Source organism: Rhinolophus ferrumequinum, chromosome 20, assembly GCF_004115265.2.
Source record: "Rhinolophus ferrumequinum isolate MPI-CBG mRhiFer1 chromosome 20, mRhiFer1_v1.p, whole genome shotgun sequence".
Lineage (NCBI taxonomy): Eukaryota > Metazoa > Chordata > Mammalia > Chiroptera > Rhinolophidae > Rhinolophus > Rhinolophus ferrumequinum.
The window spans coordinates 17567533-17586514 of record NC_046303.1 but is presented as its reverse complement, the minus strand read 5'-3'; the positions used below and the strand labels follow the sequence as shown (position 1 = coordinate 17586514).

At 38.2% G+C, this 18982-nt stretch overlaps 2 protein-coding genes across 3 annotated transcripts in view; both read right to left on the bottom strand.

Annotated features, from left to right (window-relative positions):
- Window positions 1-2937: 2937 nt before the first annotated feature.
- Window positions 2938-3477, bottom strand: LOC117012346 (ubiquitin-40S ribosomal protein S27a). The gene has a single exon (XM_033088531.1). It carries the CDS (start codon window positions 3442-3444, stop codon window positions 2974-2976), a length of 471 nt encoding a protein of 156 aa, XP_032944422.1. The 5' UTR covers window positions 3445-3477; the 3' UTR covers window positions 2938-2973.
- Window positions 3478-13752: 10275 nt separating this feature from the next.
- HYCC1 (hyccin PI4KA lipid kinase complex subunit 1) overlaps window positions 13753-18982 on the bottom strand; it is a 65125-nt gene continuing 59895 nt past the window's right edge. The window contains exons 11-12 of one of the 2 annotated variants that reach the window (XM_033088481.1): window positions 17068-17363; window positions 15712-16283 (exon numbers count right to left, since the gene is read on the bottom strand). In XM_033088481.1, coding sequence (XP_032944372.1) covers window positions 17095-17363 — 269 coding nt within the window. In that variant the 3' untranslated portion in view covers window positions 15712-16283; window positions 17068-17094. Of the gene's footprint in view, window positions 16284-17067; window positions 17364-18982 lie in introns of both variants that reach the window. The other variant, XM_033088480.1, reaches the window with a different exon arrangement.

Below are 18982 nucleotides of genomic sequence, written 5' to 3'. Positions count from 1 at the left end.
ATCTACATACCAAGGAGTCATAAAAGAACTAATGTCTTTAAATTGGTAATTCTACTTAGGGGACTATAGTGAAATAGTAATAATTTGAACCACTATGTTCAAAGGATTGGTATAATCCTGGACAAGTCATTTAATTGTTCTTGGTTTTGTTGCTCTTAACTATATGTGATGGGTTGGACTAAAGCAATGGTTCTCACATTTGGGGTGCAAGCCCATCACCTTGCCAGTGCGGGTCCAAGCTCTCACCAAACAAGGGTGTCTAAGAGAGGTGGGGAAACTTCATTTTGCCTGGATTTTTAAACATAAACTTTAGTTATGAAACAAAGGTAGAAATAACAAAAAACGTATCAGCACCTGGAGACATCTAGCCAGAGACTGGCTGAGGCTGGCACAATCCCTCAGCCCCTCCAGCTAGATTTTTGAATCTAGGAGATATGTTAGGACAGGAGAGTCAACGACTATTCAAAAACATTTACTGAGGGCTTACAAAGTGTTAGATACTTCACTGAAACAAATATTCTCTAGAGCTTATCTAAACAAATCATCATAAGGAAACAATTGTGAGTGCGCAAAACATTTTGAAGGACACATGGGTGGATCCAGACTGATAAAATGCAGATTCCTGCGCCCCCCACCACCACCCGCCCCACATCCCTCACCTGCTGAACCAGAATTTCTGTTGATGAGGCTGACAAATCTACCCAGAAGACTCTCATGCAGGCAGTTTGAGTGCTACCCTCAAAATAAAAAGTGGACTTAAAGGAGCTTTAAAATCTTTCTGGCGCCCAAATTTTCTGGGTCTATAATTTTGTTTTTAATAATTTTGAACTTAGAAATAGCTTAAGAGATGACAAATGGGGAAATGAGTAAGGCATAGGATTGTACAAGAGAGTAGCAGAGAGGTCCATTTGACCAATTTCTTTTGGAGACTTTGGTGCTCTTCATTTTATTGAAGAACAAGAGCCCCGATTCCCCATAGTTTCCTTTCTGCTGGGACTTCCATTGTATGTTCAATTTAAGCAGATTTCCTAGTTAGATATTCTGGCATGGCACTGATGTGAAACACATACCCCAAGGCTCCAGCATCCAGACACAACTTGGCTCTTCTTTTGCTTATGATTTTGGTTTTATTAAATCTCTACTGTAGTTTTCTCAGAGTTATGTAGAGGGAAGTAATGATAAAAACAACATTCCCCAAATATGCTGGTTCATTCCATGTATCTCTTTAATCTATGTCTTCTGTTAATGGCATTGATTGACCCCTTCTCCTTTGTCACCCCACCAGTGATCCTCTATTCTGCCACTTGCCACCTTCCCAGCCTTCCATGGACTCTGTATACCAGCCAGAATGAAATCTTCATGCCTTTTGTAGTAAAGAATTGACCTTACCCAAAGAGAGGTCAGGCTTTTGCCCTAGAGCTCCTGGGAGGTGATCCCAAAGCCCGTGGAATGCTCTGCCTATTAAGAGAGTCGTTGTTTACCTGGGGACTTTGGACCACACTGGATAGTCTAACACTGTGATTTATGGTGGGGTCTTCAGGCCATGCAGCATCACCTTGACTTCCAGAGGGACTAGAGACTAAAAGTTAGCAGGTGGTCAAACGTATGTACATGCCTGAGCCCCGGTAAAAACTCTGTACATCAAGGCTCAGGTGAACTTCTCTGGCTGGCAACCTCCATTACATTGTCACATATCACTGCTGGCAGAGGTTAGTGCTATCCAGGACTCCACTAGAAGACAACTGGAAACTCCACATGTGGAATTCTTCTGGACTCTGCTCCAGGCTGATTTTAATCTGTACCTTTTTGCTGTAATAAACCATAACCATGAGTATAACAGCTTCTAGTGAGTTCTGTGAGTCCTTCTAATGAATTACTAAACCTAAATGTGGTCTTGGGGACTTCCTAACCTTCCATGCCTATAATGCTCTGAACACATTCTTCCATTCCTCCTGCAGTTCCTTCTATCCGATATCCCTTTTCCTATGAGCCGCCTCTCCCCTACTCATCTGGCAAAATCCTATTCTTAAATTTAGGATAATTAAACAGCACCTCTTTTGTTTAGTCCTCACCACATGCCTCTTTCAGACAAAATCAGTCATCTCCCACCCCACACCCGCTGCACTCCCACAGTTCTATCAGGACATCTAGCACAAATAACCACGTCCTTCTCACTTTTGCAGAGTGCCTGGTACATAGCAGGTATTTAATACATGTGTACGGATCAAATGAACTACATATGGACACAAGTAACTAAAATAAAGGGGGGAAAAACAGAAAATATGCACAAATGAAGTACAACTCAGTGAAAAATATGTAAAGCCATTAATAAGCATTAGCAAGGAATATCAAGTAATGTCTATTTAACATTTAATATTAATTATCTTTAATAACCAGAAAAGGTGAGTTTTCTTTTAATATGCGAAAGAAGGGTAGGACTGCTACAATAAAAATTATTTACCAAAGAAGTATATGTATAATTACAGGATTAGGAACTCTAAAATATGATGTGTAAAATGTTCTGACCATCTGGGTGGGACAGAAGGCTGCGGGAAACCCAGATGTCCTCTAAAATGGCCCGCACACAGACTCACTCACTCGCAGGCACTCACCTTGGGCTCTGGTGGAGGGACAGTGACTCGGGAAGTGTCGGAGACATACAGGGGGCAGACTGAGGTGTGTGGCTTTATGGGAGCGGACAGTCGGCATTTTCCCTGGGTGAGGTCTTCCTCCCAAGCAGCCGGCAGGTGGGCGCCATCTTTCCTGTGTTGAGCCCACCCCCATCATGGCCAAATTTGACTTTGATTGGCCTAGTGAGCTCCACTATTCCGCGCTGCCTACTCACTGGGATTCCACCCCACCCAACTCCCCCAACGCTAGAAGCACTTTCTCTGAGAGCAGCCAACTCCACCAGCATTGCACTCATTCTTTTTTTTTTTTTTAAGTTCATGTCTTTTATTAACCCATATACAATTACTTGTCTTCTGGTTTGTTGAAGCAATAGGTCAGACAACATTTGCCACAATAATGTCTGTCAAAGTGGCTGGCCATAAAAACTCCAGCACCACATTCATCTGAAGGGCACTCCCGACGAAGGCGACTGATTTTGCCATTCTCATCCACCTTATAGTATTTCAGGACAGCCAGCTTAACCTTCTTTCTCTTATGCTTATTCTTCTTGGGAGTGGTGTAAGACTTCTTCTTCCTTTTCTTAGCACCACCACGAAGTCTCAACACAAGATGAAGAGTGGACTCCTTTTGAATGTTGTAGTCAGACAAAGTGCGCCCATCTTCCAGTTGCTTGCCAGCAAAGATCAGTCTTTGCTGATCAGGAGGAATTCCTTCCTTATCCTGGATCTTGGCCTTTACATTTTCTATTGTATCCGAGGGTTCAACCTCGAGGGTGATGGTCTTCCCAGTAAGGGTTTTCACGAAAATCTGCATCTTGACGGCGATTCCACCGCAGATGGCGGATCGGAAAGCTGCACTCATTCTTGGAAAACTATCAGGACTTTATTGGGGAACAGTGTGTACTTCCAGGACTTTTTTCCAAGTCAAGTTGTTGTCCTTTCAATCTTAGCTGTGGGAGGGGGTGCCATTCAACTTCAAGTTGTTGTCCTTTCAGTCTTGTTGTGGAGGGTGCAGCTCAGCTCCAGGTCCAGTTGCCGTTTTCTAGTTGCAGGGGGCGCAGCCCACCATCCTTTGCGGGAGTCGAACAGGCAACCTTGTGGTTGAGAGGACGCACTCCAACCAACTGAGCCATCCGGGAGCTCAGCGGCAGCTCAGCTCAAGGGGCCGGTTTCAATTTAGTTGCAGGGGGCACTGCCCACCATCCCTTGCGGGACTCGAGGAATTGAAATGGCAACCTTGTGATTGAGAGCCCACTGGCCCATGTGGGAATCGAACTGGCAGCCTTTGGAGTTAGGAGCACGGAGCTCTAACCACCTGAGCCACCGGGCCGGCCCTCAAAGCTATTCTTAAGTCCATCTCTGGTAACACTAACAACTGGGTCATCTGTGGATTTGGTTGTATTGCCTTTTTGCTCATGGTTCTGTTCTTTGGCATTCTTTATAATTTTTGACTTAATGCTAGGTATTGTATATGATACATTGCACAGTATCTTATTTTTACACAGAGAGGAATCACTCTATTCCCTGGTAGGAAGATAGAGTTGTGACAGGCAGATCACATTAACCCAATACATAATTCATTGAATGTGAAACTACTCATAGGTTGCAACTTTTGTAAGGACAGATTTACTTTGATTCTGTCCTGTTTCTAGGGTGTAGCTGCCAGAGTTCTTAAATGAGATTCTGGGGTATGTATTACAGCTTCTCCCTCTTGATGTGTCCTGAAATCCAATTTTTGCCTCTTCAATACCATGATGCAATATATATTTTAAAAAATACTTTTGCTTTGGCTTTCAGCAGATTTCTGCCCCATTGCCCCCTTTTAAAAACCTTTCTGCTCGGAGCAGTCTGAGTTCAGCAAATACTCAAGGAGGATAACTAGCAGAGTGTCAGGCTCACTTCTCTGAACCTATTGGGATCTTAAGATCTTCCAAGTGCTGGTTGTTTTGGTGACTCTAAACTTTTTGTCTCTCCAGTCCTGTGTGGTTGCCATTATTTGTTTGCTTCGGAACCTTAGCAATGACTCTGCCTGGGCCTTCTACCCAGACTTGTGTCAAAAACTGGCAAATTCCATAAAGTAAGTAGTAGCTGCAGAACGTTTGCTTACTTCTGTGGTTACCTTCTGGGTTGCGAGTCCCCAACACAATCCTCAAGTTCAATGATTCAGTAGGACTCATGGGACTCAGAATACAATCATACTCGTGGCTACGATTTATTACAGCAAAACAAAACAAAACCAGCAAAGGGGGAAAAAATGCATGCAGTGAAATCCAGAGGAAACCAGGCACAAGCTTCCAAAAATCCTTTCCCTGTGGAATCACACAGGATGTGCTTCATTTCTCCGTTATTGAATTGTGACACCGTGTGTGAAATGTGGTCTGCCAGGGACACTCATTAGAGACTTAATGCTCAGGGTTTGTATTGGGAGCTGGTCATATAGGCACCTTCTGCCTAGCACTGTTATAATGAGACTCCAGAAGGAAAGTAGGTGTTCAGTATAAACCATGCTGTTTGTATGAACAGTTTATACTTAGTAAACTACTTTAACAGTTAGGGAATTGTGGGAACATTCCTGTAATCCAAGTTCTCATTTGTCTGCCAAAGGTCAACCTTGCAAGCAGGGCTTTCTAAAGATAGTGTCTCAGGCCGGCTATTAACTCTTTTCTGCACACCTTCTCTCTGGGATTTTGGCTCTTAAAGGACTGTTTGCCTAAAAATTCTTCGATGGCTTCAGTTTCGATTTTTTTTTTTTTAATTCAGTGTTGTTAGTTGTTCTCATTGAGTGGTGCTCTGCTATCGAAGTATCTGGTTGTTTTTTTCTTTTCTGTTGGACATTTAATTTGAAAAATGGTAGAACTTGAGGCTTAAGATATTTTTGTTTTGTTTTGTTTTTTTTCCTTTATGGAGTATTTGTTTGTTTATTGCCAAGCACATAGGTGATTACTTTTATCCAATTAGGAATTGAAATTATTTCAGGCTGCACTGAATTCCTTGTGTGAGTGTGGAGACAGTAGGTAGCTTCAATTCACTTTTACTTCTCTGGTGGAACTTTTTAGAGTCCTAAAACAAAGCATGGGATTTTCCCAAGACCTTCACCATGACTTGGCAGAAACTGGTTAGTATCTAATTTTTGTCCTCCTAGCCTCCTGGGGGTAGTAAAAAGCACTGTTTATCTCCTCACGCAGTTTTTCTAGAATCAGCCAATACCTCCAGTAAGAAGTAGCCCCACTGTTGGGCTTGCCTCTCTATGTTTTCATATTCAAAAAAAAAAAATTGTGTTCAGATTATCTATTAGGTTGGTGCAAAAGTAACTGCGATTTAAAAGGTTAAAAATAATTGCAAAAACCACAATTACTTTTGTACCCACCTAATAGTTATCCATAGAAATTCTGATGGTAATTACCTAGTCTGCCATTACTGGAAGTGCAATCGCCCCTCTGCCTTACGTCTTACACTGTAAGTTTCTTAGATGCAATATTTTGAAGAAAATCATGATGGTGAATAGGGTACTTATTTAGCATTGCACACAGAAGCCTGGCATAGAGGGAAGGCAAATCTAAATCCAGATTCACATAACTGTCTATTTTATGAGGACAAATAGCTGCCTCTCGGTGAGAAAGGCCATTTGCTATAATACACCTGCCACTAAGCAATTATTTGTTCACCCTAGGGCATGACATCAGGGTTGATCACTCCTGCTGGCCTTCATGAAAAGAGGGCCATACTGCTGAAGTCCCCGTGTCGCCCAGATCCTTCCAGTACAGCCACTTTGTTCATAAGCTGACTGAACAAGGACCGGGATGTCAGAGATCTGCTGCCATCCTTAGAATTATCTAGCCTCTCCTTCACAATGGGACCTTTGTGTAGTATTTATGTGGGAAACAATTATTGTTACAACCTGAGCCCATGTTGAGAAATCCAACCACACATTGGGCTCCCAATTTTTTTCATTCATTCTCCAAGCTTATTAGGTCCGTGTCTTCCACCACCTGGCCAACCACATGCCATCTGATCTGTACCTTGGGATATGTTACCTTCTGTGCAGACAAGAAACACTGCTCTGATTTATTCTCACTGTAATAGAATCTCACTTCCTTTCCTTACTATTCTCCACAACCATTGTTGAGTGGGGTTGTAGTGCCATAGCCGGCTTCTAGCTAGTACTAGCATACTGTGTAGTTCTGCTTGTATAACCAGACTCATTTTTTTCTTCTTAAGTGAACTGAGAAATAAAACATTCTCTCCTATTATAAGTATAGGTCATGGGTTTGCTTGCTTGCTTGTTTTCTCTTTCTTTCAAATATATCCTGCCTCATTAAATTGAATTTAGCGGATACAAATGCATATTGAAACAAGATTCTACACTAGAGTGGAATTAGAACCGAAGAGGAAGTGGTGACATGTTATTCCAGAGGCTTACATATTAAGAGATTTGTAGAAGAAAATGTTACCAAGTTTCCCTGAAAATAAGACTAGGTCTTTTATTAATTTTTGCTCCAAAAGACACATTAGGGCTTATGTTCAGGGAATGTCATCCTGAAAAATCATGCTGGGGCTTATTTTCTTGTTAGGTTTTATTTTCGGGGAATCACGGTTGTGTAAAAGAATAAAGCCCAGGGAACAAGACAGTAGTAGAAGCATCTTGGCTAAATGAAGAGAGTAAAAGTTTTAAGATAAATGCACTACAGGCCTTCATTAAGTGGCAGTGAATCTGGGATACAAAAGTTAAATATACTTGTAGCTTCTACAAAAGGAAGCAAGTGAAGCAAGAAGTGAAAATGTGTAGTGTTGAAGTTAGGCCTCTCCTACTTTATGTTCTGACGAGTCTATATACCACTACTGTGCACCACACATACACGGAAGAAAATATAAAAGAAAAAAAGAACAGAATAAATGTCAAACACTGGCTCAGAAAATTTTTCATGCTATTCATTAAGTTAAAAAATGATATACCGGGGCCGGCCCAATGGCTCAGGCGGTTGGAGCTCCATGCTCCTAACTCTGAAGGCTGCCAGTTCGATTCCCACATGGGCCAGTGGGCTCTCAACCACAAGGTTGCCAGTTCAATTCCTCGAGTCCCGCAAGGGATGGTGGGCTCTGCCCCCTGCAACTAAGATTGAACACGGCACCTTGAGCTGAACTGCCGCGGCGCTCCCGGATGGCTCAGTTGGTTGGAGTGCGTCCTCTCAACCACAAGGTTGCCGGTTCAACGCCCTCCAAGGGATGGTGGGCTGTGCCCCCTGCAACTAGAAAACGGCAACTGGACCTGCAGCTGAGCTGCGCCCGACACAACTAAGACTGAAAGGACAACAACTTGAAGCTGAACGGCACCCTCCATAACTAAGATTGAAAGGACAACAACTTGACTTGGAAAAACAGGCCTGGAAGTACACACTGTTCCCCAATAAAGTCCTGTTCCCCTTCCCCAATAAAATCTTAAAAAAAAAAAAAGATATACCATAATTTACTTTTCAAAAAACATTTATGCACATATACTTTAAAGAACCAAATTAGTCACGTTTACTTCATCTTTCTCTCTGTGCAGATGTACACTAGAGAATCAGGGAGTTTCACAGACATCTCTTGAACGGAAGAGGAGCAACAGAGTATCTCCTATGCTGTCACACGTCTTGGATTGGATTCATATTCTATCTAGTAAAACAAATCTTTATTCCCTATCATGGATTACGTATTACACTAACCTCCCACAGTGCAATGGTCCAGTGGGGAGATAGATAAGTGAAAAGATAATCACAGTACAGTGTGATGAGGATTATATTAGAGCACTTAACAAGTGTGAACTAGGTGTGATAGGTGGCAAGACGCTTCAGAAAAAAATTTTGAGATCATCAATACAAACGTAAGAAAACACAAAAGACATCAAGATCTGTATCTGTAATACTGACTTCCAATCTTTGAATAGGGAGAAATGGAGCTGAAACGATCAGTGTCAATACGGCGTGGTAAGACTGTAGCCCACCTATGTCAACAGGATTTAGCTATTTATTCCAGGAAAACTTTGCCCAGGAAAGATAAGATTGTAAACAAAAGAGAACAACACACAAAACAAAAGAAGCAATCTCCAATTTTTTTGTTTGCATAAGGAAATTCCTATAGGATAGAGACAAAGTAATCTGCTTACCTGGGCAAACAGCCAGCTAGTCAATCAACAGTCTACTTATCAAGCCTCTTCAGGCTCTTACTCGCTGTCTCCACCAGCCCGAAACCATTTCATTAACTTCACCAACTCCAGTCAGTTCCCTGTCTTCACAAACATGCCTTAAACCATTTGAGCACAGACCCCAAAGCTCTACAAATATCCAGTTTTCTGCTTCTGAGACACAGCGAAGCGTATCAAAGTGATGCACTTGCTTACTGCAGTTTTAGGACTTAGTTTTGCTTTCTAACAGTTTGTCTGATGATATTTGGGAGAGTTCAGAAATAGCACAGTTTTTTGTTTGTTTAAGGATTGCTCATTTAATTGGTGTGTACTGTTCAGTACACACACACACACACACACACACACACACACACAAACAAATGGAAATTATCCAGCCATTACAAAGAAAGAAATCTTGACATTTATGGCAACATGAATGGACGTGAGGGCATTATGCTAAGTGAAGTAAGTGGCGGGGGAGGAGGGGTGGGGGGGGAGCAAAATGGATGAACAGACTTAAAAAGTACAAACTTCTATTTATAAATACGTCACATGAGGATGTAATTTTAAAAGTTCTCATCACAAGACCAAAACAAAAAAACCTGTGTAACTATGTATGGTAATGGATGCTAACTAGACTTATTGTGGTGATCATTTCACAATATATGCAAATATCAAATCAGTATGTTGTGCACCTGAAACTAATATAACGTTGTATGTCAATTATGCCTCCTTAATTAATTTATAAAAGAAGTTTATTCTTTCTAACTATAAATCACTACCAGAGACACAAAGATAACCGATTCATTGTTGTCAGCTACAAAGCCAAATGTTAAGTCTGTGTAAGAATCAACTGAAGAACTTGTTAGAAAAACAGGTTACCATGCTTCATTCAGTGATTCTGATTCAGGGGAATTAGCACAAGGCTCAGGAATCTTTTTTAAAAAGCACCAGATTTTTCCTAATTCAGGCTGTCTTTAGATCTCTCTCTGGCACATACACACACACACACACATTAAACGTTCCACATACTTATGAAAATTAGGATCATACTCTTTCTATATGTTGTTCTATATTATGCTGTTTTCACAGAACATTGTATCATCTTTTTGAATAATCACATACAGATCTGTGTTGTTTTTAACGGCTACTTTATATTCCACTATATGCATGTACCATACTTTATCTAGTCCTCTATTAATGGTCATTTAGATTCTATACTTTTTTTTTTTTTGCTACTACAAACAATGCTGCAATGAATACCTTTACACATTTGCGCTAACATTTCTGTAGAATATAGAGAGTGGAATAAGCATAGAAGGGTAGAATTGTTAGGTCAGAGGGACTGTGCACTTTCAAGTTTGATAGATCCTGCTGAATTTCTCACCAACTTAGTTGTACCAATTTACAGTCCTGGCAATGGTCTCAGAGATTAATGATTTTTCCCTCTTTTTAATCTTTATCTCTGTGACAAGGTAAAAAATTGCATTTTACCATGTTTTTAATATTAGAATAACCAGCATTCAGTTTACCACTGAAACACAATTATCTAAATTTCTATAAAACATAATTTATTTTTGGAAAACATTTATTTTTACCTTAAAATAACTTATATGATAAATGGGATGAATAAATTTCAAATATATGTCCATTATGTAGTATTTACTTAGAATCCTCTTTTATTGAGCGATATAAGAGAAGTCACAGACCAGTGTTCAAGCCCGGGCCTTGCCACCCCACCCGGCAGTTGGGTGGGCTTCAGCGTCACCTGCCTGCCTGAGAGCTTCAGTTTCCTCTTTTGTAAAATGGGGATTATTCTCATTTTATAAGATTGTCTTGAAGATTAAATAAGATTACAATTTTGATTACAAATATTACCTATTACTGCTACAATAACAATGCAAGGAAAATTACCAAATGATTAGAATTGTTTGTAAAAGTCTTTAATAATTATGCTGGTATTACCAAAGTCAGATTCTATTAGGGGAGTCAATTGTTCATTGGGGTGACTACGGTCACCAGAAGAGTGCATATTCTAGGCCTCACATACGGCTTACATAATCACTGCTCTGGTTCTCTATGGATACTCCTTTAATAGTAGTTCAGGACATATTTCCTAAATTACTTAGTTCCTTAGATGAAATGGAATTATCCAAATTATAATCAACTACACACCAGGATATTTATTTCAAGTTTCTAAGCACACACAGTAATGCCATGGAGATTTCCTAGAGCCAATAAATGAAATTCTAAAATTTTACTGTAATATATTAGAGATCTTATCCTTGATTCTTTCCCAAAACTAACATCAATCTAACTCATTCATTCAGTAAATGTCTCAATACCCTCCATGAACACAAGTCCGACACTAGGTACTAGGGGCATATAATCTGCGTTCAAGAGAGAGATTCATATTGAAGATAAAAGGGCAAAGCATGGTCTAAATTTGCTTGTGCTTCTGGGATGACAAATAATCAGCCAATGGTACACAACCAATGGAGCTCACCTTCCTTTGGATGGACACTAACAGACCTGTCATACTTCTCATCCCTCAGCCATGTAAAACATAAAGCCAGGAATGAGATGTTACTGTCCTATGACTTACTCCCAAAAGTTCTCAATGGCTCAACTCACCTAATGTTTCCTCCTTTATTATCTTCCTCCACATCATGACTTTTGCAAAATTTATGATGATTTTTTCAAATGAGTAAAATGATCTGGAAAAAGTTTTTCAATTTTTATTTCAATGAAACAAGAGGCAACACTGCTGTATAAAGTATTGCATATGGAGAACATTTACACAAATATACAAAACTGCAAAAAACTAAACTCGTTTATTTCCATAGCCTTAAAAAGGTCGAGAGCACATAAAAATATTCAAAGTCATAGTTTATTCTTTAGGAATGTAAACTCTCGGAATACAATTAGAAACAGATATACTTACTGTGGAAAGATTAGTATCACTATATGATTAGAAGTAAAGGCAAGAGGTATACAATAAACTCCACTTAAGAGAAAGCAACAGTATATGAAATAGGATCTTGAGTTCAATCCTAGAAACGTCCTATCCAGACACAGGTAGGTACTCTAGAATGCTACTATACTAAACACAAAAACATCTTCAAAAATGTTTACTGCTAGTCTCTAGATATGCACAAGTTACACAGTATAGAAGACAACATATTTATGTTATCTAATGGAGAATCTAACAATATTCAACTTAAATGAGAATAACTCAAAGTATTAAGTACAATTTTATTAAGCAACAAATCTAAAAGTATAAATTCATGCTAATTTAAGGAGTAAAGGGTTTTTATTTTTCACCCAAAGATTGGGAAGACATTATTATACATTCATTTCTATCTACAATGCTTAGTTTAAGTACCCACAAATTATTCCTTCTTTTTTAAATGGCTTTTTAAAAAATATTTTTTCAATTACATTACTCAACACATTTCCTTGATGTACTTCCCTTTAATAAAGTATAGATTTATTGTGCCTATAAACTCAAATGTTAAACAGCCTATTTTAAATATTTGTTTAAAATTATGTCTGAGTACATTCATTTTCTATAATTTAAAATTAAAGGTTTTAACACTTTAATTTTATTCTTCCAAAACAAGCACAATCCCTTAAATCTGGGATCATTTTTGTACCTTATTTTGGTTAAAAAAATATATTTCCGTTTAATTCTACTTTTTGTTTTTAAATGAGTAATGTTTGCTAAGCGGTTGCATCATAATTGAAAAGGGCAATAAAATATTGCATTTTCAAGATGAACTTTGTCATCATTTAAGGACTAGAATTTCTACTCTGCAAGTCTACAGAATGCCTTCAAAAATTCACTGGTGGTATACAAAGGATTCTAGGGTGGTCACTTGCCGTGGGTCCTCTGGGGAAAAAAATCTACTTTGTTTCTTTCCCTACTTGGATTCCGAAAGACACATGCTGGGACCCAACTTCACTAGAATACCCCAGGTATTTGGGTATAGTGATAGGTTGGGTAATTTCAAGAATCTCTAGAGGTTTAAATTGTGGAGTGGAGCTACAATTCCTGCTCAGATCCTCTGAGTGATAAGGTGCAAGGCCCCAATTTGTGCAGAATCCTTCTCATGATAAAAATGTATTGTTCTGGATATACAGGAGGTCTGTAACCAAATGGTCACATCAGCATCTTCACGAGAAAATGACCTACCAAAGTCATTCCAACTTTCAAACTTGGAAGGGCGAGTGGAAAGAGAACAGTAGAGATAATTACAATTGTTACCATAGTTAGCATTATCCAATATTTATAATAGCTCTAAAAAAATTTCAAATGTATAATCCTTACTTGAAATAGTATCAAAGCTACTATAAAAGAATTTTATTGTTACTATAACTCCACACTCCAGAAAATTAACAGATGGAGATTACTTGGAACAAAAATTCAGAACCACTCCACTGAGTAATCCTTCAGAGTTTTTAAAAGAATACACACATGCAGATTTGTTGTATATTGTATAAAAGCATGGTACCCATTTCATACTTAAAATTGTAGACATCTACAGCTTTGATTCCATTTATGGTTAACAAGAAAAATACAAAATTTTACATTTTTATTGTAAAAATAAATGAGAATCATTAAAAATTTAGAGTTAGAGAACTTAAGAAGTGTTATTAACAGTATTAAAAATTAATTTGCTTTTAAAAACAATGACAATTATAATGATCTGATATCTAACATATTTGATCTAGGGGTGTGAGACTACTGAGAATTCTAAATATCAGGTAAGTAATTTGTTTGCACTTTGATACTTTCTTTTTTTTTTTTTGATATTTTTAACAAGATGCAAGGTGATGCCAAAGCTACTTACCAGTCCTCACTCAGACCATGAGAGGCAGCAGTCTAGAGTAATACCAAAATGAGTGTCTACTAGAGCAGTTGAACACTAAAATCTGATCTCTCATTTGTGCCAGCTTATGTTTCCTCAAACTTATTCTACAATGTTTCCTAAGCACCTAAGCTTGCTTATAACAAATGTCAATCTTTTAAATTAGTTCGTAAACCTATTACTACTGTTAGTAGCTATGCCTAGGGGAAATTCTTTGTTAAAGACAACAGGAAATTCACTGACATTTTACAAACATTTTAAATTGTACACAGGATTCCTATTCAATTAATACTATATCAACTTTCACTGTCTGGTTGCCTTTTTTTGTTGTTGTTGTTACTACCATTTATGCCAACAGACTATTTATATTACTACAAAAATAAAATTTGCTTATGTTGAAAATCATATTCTATTCAGGGTTAATGAATGAAAGTAAGTTCATGCCTTTTGAATAATTAGATTTAAAATGGTAGCCAAAGCAGTTATGGTCAGAACTGCATTCATACTGTAAATGTGGTAGCATTTTTCACCACACACACATATTTGAGCTCTGCAGAAGCAGGTATATGAAGAAAACTTGCATTTTTTCATTGTGACCACAGCTAGAGACCATGAATACGGAAACCACTCTGTACTAACAGTGAAAGAGATCAAGCAGACCACTCCCTAGGCCTTCTTTCCCGGTCCGCTTTTTCTTATCCTCAGCTCTGCTTTCTCTTTTTTACTCTGAATAATAACTTTAAGTATTCTTGATTTACAGGGAACCTCAACCATAGCTGAAATGACCACTACCGGCAAACACCAAACTTTTGTGTCCATCTAGAGGTCACCTAGTTCTCTATAGCGACATATAAGTATGTTTAGCTTCTGCCATATTGCCTTGTTTATTTTTATTTTTTGATTGGTGGTAACTACATTGATTATTCTTTCTGTCACAACAAGAACATTTAAAATAGTCCTGTTCATCAAAATAAAAAACCCATTGAATTTTTTTCATATTTTATAATTTTAAATTTAAGAACACATAAATAACTTAGTATGTAAACGTCCTTTGTCCATATTTTACTACCTTTATTTTTTTATGATTTTTCCAGATGAAAAAATTTACCTAATTTCCTTCATTTGCAGACAAACAATATTGTTGACGCTGGCATCTTGAGAGCTGTGTTGCAAGATTTACAATTTCCAGGAAGTCTTCAATGATGTGTGCTCTGAATTATAGGAATCCAAACTAACTAGGATTTCCGAAGTCAAGCAGTAGCAAGTCAGTTTTATGGTCTATTACATCTTAGAAACTAAAAGGGATTTTCATCTGCTAAATCCAGATCCAATACTTCAAAACAACATGTCTATCAGCAACTTGATTTTTTATATAAAAATGTTCCAAAGATAGCAACAGAAATCCCTCTGCCCATCTCATGGAATCATGGAAGAGTCTAGGTACCGAGTTTCCAGGCATTTTCCAGGGCTTTATATAAACTGTTCCATTAATCTTAAAGATGGTCTAGTTACAAACATTCTTATCGGCACTTTTCATATACATCATTTTTGGTTTTTCACATGCCTGTTTTTCCAACTGGCTTGCTGAGCAGCCAGCTGTAGAATTCCTGGTCTTGCACCTCTATCTTATCCTCAGTTCCTACACATGGAGATTTCCTTCAACTCTCAAGGCCATACAGCTACCAAAATAGGAGTTATTGGGGGGGAAAACAAACTCACAACCTCACATGAGATGTAACCAATCTGACCAGACAACCTGCCAAAAATGTACTGTCACACTGACAATCTTAGGGCAACAGAAACAAACAAAAAAGGAAAAACAAAAAGACCCCTTTTCAAAAGGGGAAAAATACACAACCATGTAATAACAAAACCTTATCTCAGCTTACTGCAGCTGAGACATTTTTCCCTTCACTAAGTCGGGGTAGCCTTCAGAATTTAAGACACTGGGGCTCCTGTCAGGAACAGGGATGAAAGACCCTGGCGCTTTCATAAAGAACCAGTCCTATTTCCAGATTCACCGGTCACGTGAGAAAACTCTTACAAATTAATCTGTGGACAGAGTAATGTTAATACTAGGAGGTCTCTGCTGACCTGATTGGTGCTTCCCTGGAAGTTCAGTCCTTTCAGAAACGTAAATAAGCGTTTCTTCTTGGAGACTACAAGCGGAAAACCTATTGGCATCTGTCCCAGCCCCACAGCCCGCAGCAGACGATGGGTTATGTGGGACTGTGACACCACTGACTTGTTCAAAGGACTTACTAAACACAGTGGCAGCAGTCTTAGCCAAACCATGGCTACTAGGTTTCGGCAGCGACTGGCTGGTTGTTAACGTAAGTCTCTTCAAGGAGAGAAGCTCAAGATTCTCGCTTTGGGCTCTCGGAGTTTGTTTTCGAGCGAAGTAATCTTTGCAAGACTCCCCCGTAGTTTCTTTTTCTTTTCCTCCAGTTTTGTTTCCTCCTGACCGTCTCTGAGTCTTTCCTACACTTGTCTTGCTACTAGAATTGTGACTGCTATTTGATAAACCTGACTGGCTGGTACTAGAGGCAGCCCTGGAATAAAATCCCTCGTCAACTTCAGATATGTCCATCAGTTCTTCTTGACCTGTTAATTCTGCATTTCCTAAACAAAGAAATAACAAAGATTAATTAACATTAAGTACTTTCAGTAATTCTTTTTTCATGATTAATACCAAATCAATTATACTTCAAATAAATTAAACTTTAGCATAATTAGGTAAGCAACAGATTATAGACCAAAATCAAAGGATAAATCAAAAACATTCTATAAAATGTCAAAATAGTTCACTATAATTATATTAACAGTAATTTAGAGTGTAAAAAGCATGCCATAAACCACACTTCCCTGTGTTTTTAGAAAGAGTTCTCTTATTATTCATGCAAAAGATCAGAAACACATAGGAAAAATACCACACAGTAAATCTCGGGGCAAGCTCTCCTCCCGTAACAAAGCATTAGAAAATCAAAGCTCTTACCAAGGAACTTTTTAAAAAAATAGTATTAAAACATTTTAAAGATTTTTATAAAGGTTAGGTCCTAGATTATTTGACAAAGATAAAAAATAAGACCATAAGTATCACAAGCTCAAACTTGTTAAAATTCTATACACATTTCCTTCATACTGAAGATGGCAAAAATACAAAGATGAAAAAATAATTTTTGATTCTCAAAACATAAGCAGAAAGTTATTTCGGAAGCAATTTTCTGCCTCCGTTTTCCTAACTTACTCAGAGACAAGATAAGTACGACCATTCCAAAGAGCATTAAGAGTCATTGAGAGATTATGGTGCATAATTCATGCATTTTGATGATTAGATGACATGCACAATTTCTGTGACTCTGCTACTGTTGCTTAAAACATGCAGTGGCCCTTTGCCACGAGATACCTTGGAGTGCAGTTATACAGTGCTGCGCTAAAACTGCACTCTGCCAGGGGAGTTTATTCCGTCCTCCATCATTTTTCTTACAGATTTTTGCCTCCTGATCTCTGGCAAGCCTTTGCTGTCAGTCCTAGGGTCTGTGGCTGTTTCCTGCACACCCTGCATATGCTGAGCATCAATCTCGCCTAGTGTTCTGCCTTTTTCCCCATTCCCGGTTCTCTCTCCGGCCACATTTGTGACACTAATCTCGGGAATGACAAGGATGCCCAATTCAGTAGTATCATTATTGTTGTCAGGTTGCTCTAGAATTGAAGATGATAAGACAAAATGATGGCTGAAAACAAAACAAAATAAAAATGCAAAACAGGAACAACAAAAGATCCCAAACAAAAGTTGGATGACTGAATGTTATGAATAAATTAAGTCAAATATTTACATGGTAGAAAATTTCATAATTTATGACAGCACTGGAGACAACAGGGTCATGTTCTTTAATTTTAAATGACAATGAAAAAACCCACAGAGCATCAAGTCATGTTCTGCATTTTTCACAGACATAGTTGACATGGACTATGAAACAGAAATTTTTTTATAAATCAAAATAGGATTCCTGTTGTTTTAAAAGTAGTATTGTGACCTTATGTAAAGCCTTAAGCAAATATTCAAGGATGGACAGCCAAAACTCTAACTTTTGTCAACAACAGGAACCAAGCCACTTAGAAATTCTAATTTGTACACTTAAAATGCTATTTTTTCACTAGATTACACTGAGGCTGACAATAAACCACAATATTGGAAAAATGCTCATTCATTTATGATATCATGGTTAATAATGCTACAGGTATAGTTTTTGTCTCACACACCAAATCGTTTTGTATATTAGTAAATATTAATGCAGCTGTGATACAATTAAACAGCCTACTCCTTCAGACTCATACTAAATTCATAAATTTAGGTGAGCTTATAACAGTTCATTACTAAACTGGAAAAAAGTAACAATGGATTTGGAAAAACAAATTTTTAGTCTTTTATTCTGAAAATGGCCATTGTAATCAAAGGTATGAACTTCCTGACAAGTTAGTACTTGCAGACATTCTATTCTGTATCTTACATCAGAAAGGCATGCTTCTATTTAAACCTGTCAAGGAAATATCTATAATAAATGGGAAAATAACATAAAGATATCTACCATGGGCCAGCAATGAAAGTTAAAATTCAAAACAAAAGAAGACTATGTAAAGTAGTATATACTCTTTAAAAAAATGTAGAACACAAATCTGCTTGAGGGATGTTACCTAATACTTTCAAATGTTTTCATGATGGGATTATCCAACTCTCACTAATGGTGCTAAGGCATGTGAAACAGTAAGAGGTAGTAAAAGAATAGAGGCCAGAGCCATATATTCCTGTGGGTCCCAAACTTTGTGGCACATTGGTATCATCTGGGCACGCCTGGCTCTCACCTTAAATGCTCTGATTTAATTATCATGAGGTATGACCTGGGCACTGGGATTTTTAAAAGCTAGCAGGTAACTAATGTGCAACAAAGTTTGGGAACCACTGCTCTATTCTGTTTCTTTCAAACTTTGAAAACTTAAAACAAAAGTTACTATGTATGCTCTGGGTACCCCATAACTAGCAGCAGTATGCACTTCTGGAGGTCTTCAAACTTTCATGTTCCCTGGGTTGGTGGACCAGTGTTCTGCTATAATAATTTCCCATTTATTTAGTGCTTCAGAAAAATTTGACTGAAGGTTCTCTAAATGAAATTTTTATTTCCTAGACAGGCCAAAGCATATTGGTGAGGTAGCATCACACACAGCAGCTTCTGGGTGCCCCTTTAACAAAGGTTTAATGAGACTAGAAAGTTCTGTGTCTGCCCCTTTAACAAAGGTTTAATGAGACTAGAAAGTTCTGACCC

Coding starts and splice junctions, on each gene's coding strand:
- LOC117012346 (XM_033088531.1), bottom strand. CDS start 3,444: ATGCAGATTTTCGTGAAAACCCTTACTGGGAAGACCATCACCCTCGAG.